Source organism: Triticum urartu, chromosome 4 (genome assembly GCF_003073215.2).
Source record: "Triticum urartu cultivar G1812 chromosome 4, Tu2.1, whole genome shotgun sequence".
Lineage (NCBI taxonomy): Eukaryota > Viridiplantae > Streptophyta > Magnoliopsida > Poales > Poaceae > Triticum > Triticum urartu.
In genome coordinates, this window is record NC_053025.1 from 63,919,971 (window position 1) to 63,927,352 (window position 7,382).

Sequence of the window (7,382 nt, forward strand, 5' to 3'; positions counted from 1 at the left end):
TGAATGAAGAGTGGGTGGAGGGGTACATATAGCCTCCACAAAAAATCTAACCGTTACACACAAATCACCAAACTCGGTGGGACCGAATAATGAAACTCGGTGGGACCAAATAATGAAACTTGGTTGGACCGATCTAGTTCAAAATGTGAACATTAGGATTTTCGGTGAGACCGACATGTCAACTCGGTGAGATCAATATCATTAGGGTTAGGGCATAACATAATCTCGGTGAGACCTATTACACAAACTCGGTGGGACCGATTTTGGTAATAAGCTAACCGGAGAGTTGGCCAGGAAAACTCGGTGGGACCGATTCTCTCATCTCGGTTGGACCGAAACATTACGAAGGGGAAACAGAAAGTTTGCATTGCGAACTCGGTGGGAGCGATCGCTCATTTCGGTTGGACCAAAACGTTACGAAGGGAAACAGAGAGTTTGCAATCCCATCTCGGTGAGACCGAGATCCTTATTGGTGAGACCGAAAAGACTAGGGTTTTGTGGCAGTGGCTATGTCAACTGAACTCGGTGGCGCCGGATAGAAATTTTCGGTGGGGCTGAGTTTGACTTTTGGTTTGGGACATATGTGGATATGAGAAAGTGGTTGAGGGTTTTGGAGCATATCACTAAGCATTTTGAGCAAGTAACTCATTAAGCAACACCTCATCCCCTTTTAATAGTATTGGCTTTTTCTATGGACTCAATGTGATCTTGGATCACTAAAAGGTAAAATGTAGAGTCTTGAGCTTTAAAGCTTGAGCCAATCTTTTGTCCTTAGCATTTTGAGGGGTCCACATTTCTAATCCATGCCACGCCAATCATTGAGCTTTCCTGAAATATTTATTTTGAAATAGTATTAGCTCAATGAGCTATATGTTGTTAGGGATTACCAAAACCACCTAGGGATAATTGCACTTTTACCCAGGTATTCTTTGCTGATCTATTCAACTCTTCTTGTTCAATTATTTTGCATACAATAGCTAATCCTGATCTTGTAGACGATGAACTTGAAGAACGAGGTGGTGTTTTCCAGAGCATAGAAGAGGAAGTGCAAGCAATGATTGAAGCTCTACATAACCTTGAAGTTGACCAGGAGGACTACGGTGTGTATGCAAGCGACATAGAAATTCGGTTTGAGGAAGAAGAGCTTGATGATTCAGAACTAGATGAAGCCATGTATGATTCAACACCAGAAGAAGACATGCATGTCGAGCAAGAGGAACAAGATAATGAGCAAGTTTATGATGAAGACAAATACAAGAATTTAACAGATTTGCAAAGGGCTGGTATTTATGAAGAATTGCTAGCAAGAAGTGGCAATCAGAAATTAAAGAAGACCACAACTAGAGAAGTTGCAAACATGTTCCATGTTTCAGTGCACAAGGTTAGGCGTGTTTGGAGGAGATCGAAGGAGTGTCTTCGACAAGGCGTACCCGTTGATGTAAGATCGAGGAAGCCGAAAAACAGTGGGCATAAAAGGATTGTAGTTGACCTCAATATGGTTGCTGAGATTCCTTGGAGTCAAAGGAGAACTATACGCAGCCTCGCAAGAGCTTTGGGTGTGAAGAAAAGCACACTACATAGGGTGTTTACGGATGGCTTGCTCGACAGGCATTCAAGCTCACTCAAACCATATTTGAAGGAAGCAAACAAAAAGGCCAGGCTGCAGTTTTGTCTCTTTATGTTTGACCAGCAAAGTTTGCAAAATAGACCCACGTTCAGGGATATGCGAAACATAATCCATATAGATGAAAAGTGGTTTAACACTACTCAGAAGACCATGAAATTCTACAAGCTTCCATCAGAAGAAGACCCACATAGGACTGTGCAAAATAAGAACTCCATTGGCAAAATCATGTTTTTGGTTGCTATCGCCAGGCCTAGATACAATGCAGAAGGTATTTGCATTTTTGATGGGAAGATAGGCATTTGGCCCTTTATCAAAAAGGTGAATTTCAACCTTTAATTCTTTTATTCATTATGCACATCAGTACTTAATCTAACTTGATTTGGGTTGTTGTTTGTAGGAGCCAGCGCCAAGGAAAAGTGATTATCGTCCAAGAGGGACACTAATCACTAAAACAATCTTAGTAAAGAGATAAACGTCAAGGCAATTTTTGATTGAAAAGGTACTACCAGCTATTCAAGCAGTTTGGCCTCAAGAGCTCGCAGGTGAGACCATATGGATCCAATTAGACAATGCGCCCTCACATGTCCCAAGTAATGACCCAGGTTTCCTTAATGATGTTGCCCAAATCGGGCTTGATATTCGCCTCATGCAACAGCCCTTGAACTCACCCGATATGAATTGCCTAGACATTGGCCTATTTTCTTCACTACAGTCCATGTCGGATACGCTGGTGTCTAACAATTTAGATGAGCTAATCAACAATGTGCAGCATGAATATGATGCCTATGATGCTAATAAGATAAACATAATTTTCCTAACACTACAAGGCTGCTTAATTGAGGTCATGAAGAGAGGTGGAGGCAACGACTACAAGATCCCTCACATGTACAAGGATGGCCTAGAACGGGCAGGAAATCTTCCTAATGTTTTAGACTGTGATCGTAAACTATATGATTGCGTCATGCAGGCCTTAGCCAACTAGAAGTTGTAATATTAGATGCGGCAACTTTTGTAATGCTGGACATTGGGTCGAAATTGTTTATCCAACTACTATTGAGTTCATCATTTGTTTATCCAATTATTTATCCAACTTAAAATTGGAACAACATTGAAAATCTAAAAATATGCATCATTTAGCATCGAGTAATTTTCATGCCACTTCCAGCATTACTCTGGCCATGCATCATCTAAATCATAAAATGAAGAATGTAAATTATCCGTCATCTAGTATCCATGGCCAGAGTAATTTTCATGTCAAATAAAGAATGTAATTTTCATCATCAATCGAAGTAGCTATAGGGACAAGGAATTGATCTTTTGTCTATCCAATCCATGTCAAGAGTAATTTTCATCTTTTGTCTATCCAATCCATGGCAAGAGTAATTTTCATCTTTTGTCTATCCAATTATTTATCCAACTTAAAATTGGAACAGAATAAAAAAAATCTGAAATTATGCATCATAACAAGAGACCATCCATAACCAAAAATTATCTTTAGAGACCACGACACTAATCACCATAACAATAGATCATCCATAGTAGTAATGTTCATTTGAAAATTATGTTTATTTGCTAGCTAAAATTATGTTTTTATGTTAATGCCTTTATATTTTTCATGATGTACTTCCTCCGTCCGAAAAAACTTGTCATCAAACTGGACAAAAAGGGGTGTATCTAAAACTAAAATACATCTAGATACATCCCCTTTGATTCATTTTGATGACAAGTATTTCTGGACGGAGGGAGTATGATATATATTATTGAAAGTATATATGCTAATATGCTAATGTTCATTGTGCCTCAATCGCACTAGGGCCTCCATGATGTTAGGCCGGCCCTGGCCCTATGTTGCCCAGCCAGTGCCGAACTAAAAACTCTGGACATCGATGCATCAACTTGCTCTGATGCCATATTTCTGGGGCCAATAAACTAAGCTAGTTGTTGTCCTTTCTCACGCAAAGACACAACCCGAAACGTTGGTGGTTAGATAAGCTCGGCTCCTATATTACTGGTTTATATGTATGTGAGTCTGGACTGGACGATGCCAGATCTTCTATGTTGTGTGCCCGGTGCTAAAAAAGTTCAATTGCAATCTGCATGTACGTGCCTTGCTTTACAAAAATATGGCACCGATAACATAGTTGAGGGCCTAAAAACGTTAGGGCCGTGTTACTTAATACCATATGTGTGGCATTATCATTTGCGTACATTTTAGCTTTGCTCCGGCACAGCATATACACACGTCTATTTTCTTCGGTTGGTAGCAACGCCGCCGTTTAACGCGACCACCGCCGACTCGACGTGATCCAGCAGGTACCCGAAGATCTTCTGCTTCAGCCGCTCGACGGCGTCCGTCCGCGGCCCGACGTCGTCCAGCCAGTCGTTGACCCTCTTGAGCTGCCCCAGCGTCCCGGCCACGTCGGCTTCGAGCAGCCGGTCCACGTGCCCGACGAACCACGCGCACATCTCCTCCCCGAGCTCCCTCGCCGCGGTCTCCAGCCAGGTGGCGGCCTCCTCCGCGGCGGCCACCGTCCTTGGCGAGGCGGAGACGGCAGGCGACTCGGTGCCGCGCTGCCTGGACGACGAGGGGGCGGTGTAGAGGGAGAAAGGCGCCAGGTCGGCGGTGACCGCCGCGTGCATCCACTCGCCGGCGTGGCCACTCCGTTGCTGGTTGCCGAGGGCGGCGGTGGAGCGGGCGATCGCGGCTTGGAGCGCCAGGAACTCGTCGACGGTCTGCTGCGGCGACTGCTTGCCGGCGGTGGCGGCCAAATCCGCGAAGGCACTGTGTAAAGCAAACCTGGTCAGTTCGTTGTCATATTATGGTTTTCACTTTCAGTGCAATTTCACCGAATTTTTGAAAAAATCATTAATTTTGGTGCATACTGAAATATTTTGAAATCTAGTACATGTCCTGAAGAATGAAGAGGAGCTCACCTGAGACATCTGAGCACAATCTCTGCAGCAGAAGCTTCCTGCATGGCCTCCACAGCAGCCATCTCTGCAGCATCCCTATAACTCATGACTCCCTACACATCATGTACAAATATCATTTTTGAAAAAAAAAAATCAAAACTTTGCAACTTAAAACAGCACAATCCTGACGCATCCAGACATATGTTTCTGAACGAAATGTACCGATCCGAGAGTCTGGAGGGCCGGTGGAAGCGACTCCCAAGAGGCGCCCATCGTCGTCGCCGATGTCGAGCGGGGAGGAGAAACCTTGACCATGTCGTCCGGCGATGCACCGCCGGGAGTGGGTGGTCGCTTCTCGCTCGTCTTGGCTGCAATGCTGGGGCTTCTCTGCGCGCCGGGCTTGTGGAGAATATCCGGTTTCGGAGATGGAGTGGGTCTTTGCTTAGTCCTGGAGATGATATTGGTCTTGCTCTCCCTTTTCTGCAGTGGTTTCTCCTCTACCGGTTTTCTGCTTCTTGGAACCTGAGTGTACATCAAAATGCTATTTCAGCTGTCACTGTGATCAACAATGTACTTAGCAATCGTCGGTTTTTAACATGATCATGTCTCACTAGTAGAACAAAGAGCTATTCAATTCAAAAAATCTATGCAAGTTTAGAAGAATATTGCAATGTTTTCCGGCATTTTACACGGAAGAGTTACTACCCTCATATTCACTCTGTTTTCTTTTTTTGAACTTTTTCCTCAACTTGATTCGCTCTGTTTTCTGACAGCCGCATGCAAATTGCAAAAGATGTTTCACTCACGAGTGAAGCAAATAAGAGACAAATTGGCGGTTGTAGCCAAACGACCATATGAAAAGGCAGAGATTTGGCACACGACCATGAATCTTATTAGGTGCACCTAATTCAGTTTAAGTTTCACTCAAAGACGAGCTCTCAATCAACAAAAGGTGAATCACTCGATTATAGTAATCATAACAACTTGCCATTAGAAGAGTAGTGACCGCCGTGGTTAGGAAAAATAGTTGCGATGTCCATCTCAAGAAAAGTTACATGCGTCACCACTCACCGCAGACCAACCAGTGCCACCTTGTCATGGAGAAAGGGAGTAGTTGATGTGAAATTACCAATAATATTATTGGAGTATTTCAGAAGTTATCACTGATGAAAGAAAATTATCGAAGTGCAACCCCTCCATTTCTAAATAGACGGTGTTTTAAAGTTTGCACAATCTCAAATATACAAGTTTGGTTCTACTACATTTTGCACAAAATCGACAAAATGTAATAAAACTACGATATTATGGAAAAGACGTTAGAGCAGTTATGATGATGTTATTTTCACCTCATCAAATGAAAAAAAAGCTCCAACTCAATTTTTTTAAACTGCGCACTTTTTGGAATGTCTTCTGTTTTGGAACAGATGTAGTACAGACAATCTCACCTAGGACATCATTTTTACAACTCTGGCAACAAGGAAAGTACTGTATGTAGGTACTAAAGGTGCAAATGAGTATAACTTGTCATAAGTGAACTGATAGCTGATGACTGTGACGAGTGTTGTGCTTGCTCCATGAAACTGCAATTATGTGACTCAACTCTCTGCATTTTCAGTGGAATTGCACAGAGATGGAGAAGTGGAGAAAACTTGCACACTCTCAGATTTCTGGCGCAATGCATCAGGGAAAATGATAGTATTGTGTTTGTACAAAACGGGAGATTTTACAGGACAATAGACAGTAGTGCCTTCTAAGTTCTTAGAATATTCTCAAAACTCTCATGTTGTGACACTAACAGAAATTTTCCTTTCTCTGGAAGAAAGAGGACAGAGGTGGACAAGATTTTCTCCCTGACATGGTGGAATAGATTTTTGTAAAAATATAAGTTAAACAATGACAAAAGATTTAACGGGGGTGCCTGCCATTGACACCGACGAACTCACCGAGGAACTCCGCACCAGCGTCGCCGCCGTCCCCTTGCTCCTTTCCCGGCCGATCACATCACCGGTCTCCCTCTCCTTCTGATCGCCGGGGCTCCCCGTGCACCCCCAGCTCCTCCTCGTCGCCTTCGGTGCAGACTCCACAGGCGACGACCTGACCGGCTTCGGTCCGGAAGGCGAAGCCGGGCGTGCAGTTGCAGCAGTTGCCGGCCTCCCCTTGGGCGCCTGCTGTGGCGCTGGCGCCAAATGCGAACCCCTCCTCGTCCCCGACGACGACGACGGCCGCGGAGGTGTAGGGGTGGGAGCAAACCTCACGACGGTGGGCCTCCTGCCGGAATGGGCGGCGGCAGGCCCCCTGTCCTCCTCGTTGATGCTCCTGAGGGAAGACGTGGACATGTTGAGCGAGGAAGACGACCTCTTGACGTCCAGCGACTCCAATCGTCTGTGTGATGGCTGGTTTGATCTCTTGGGTTTCTCCATGGAAATTTGCTGCGTACGGTGGCTCTCGTTTCTTCGAGGTAGATGATGGGTAGCTTGGTAACTTGAGTAGACCTCGGTGGTCGCCGGCCGGAGCTAGTGACCTGCCGGCAGTATTTGTAGCGATGTTTGTCTAGCAAGTGGGCTAGCTAGCGTTATCAGCAACTGACAGAGTGACAGGTATGGTTACATTAATCAAAGTTATTCGAAGCCGGCGATCACTTGGCGGCTCCTGCAAAATTCAACAAGAAATCAGAGGCCGCGCACAAGCTAAACACAAAAGATCGAATAAAAAACTATGCAATGAAACCCAAATATATGCAATAGAAATATAACATATATGCAACAGTAACAATCTACTCCCTCTGTCCCAAAATATAAGAGCGTTTTGACACTATACTAGTGTAAAAAACGCTCTTATATTA

The 7,382-nt window shown here is 44.3% G+C and overlaps 1 protein-coding gene across 1 annotated transcript; it reads right to left on the bottom strand.

Annotated features, from left to right (window-relative positions):
* Positions 1-3,648: 3,648 nt before the first annotated feature.
* On the bottom strand, positions 3,649-7,044 carry LOC125553554 (nucleolar protein dao-5-like). The gene is made up of 4 exons (XM_048717325.1): positions 6,484-7,044; positions 4,763-5,062; positions 4,562-4,653; positions 3,649-4,409 (listed from the first exon to the last, which is right to left on the bottom strand). Exons 1-4 carry the CDS (start codon positions 6,958-6,960, stop codon positions 3,872-3,874), a joined length of 1,407 nt encoding a protein of 468 aa, XP_048573282.1. The 5' UTR covers positions 6,961-7,044; the 3' UTR covers positions 3,649-3,871.
* Between the last annotated feature and the right edge of the window lie 338 nt (positions 7,045-7,382).

Coding starts and splice junctions, on each gene's coding strand:
- LOC125553554 (XM_048717325.1), bottom strand. CDS start 6,960: ATGGAGAAACCCAAGAGATCAAACCAGCCATCACACAGACGATTGGAG. Junction 4,654..4,762: donor CCCTCCAGACTCTCGGATCG/GTACATTTCGTT, acceptor CATGATGTGTAG/GGAGTCATGAGTTATAGGGA. Junction 4,410..4,561: donor ATTGTGCTCAGATGTCTCAG/GTGAGCTCCTCT, acceptor TGCTTTACACAG/TGCCTTCGCGGATTTGGCCG.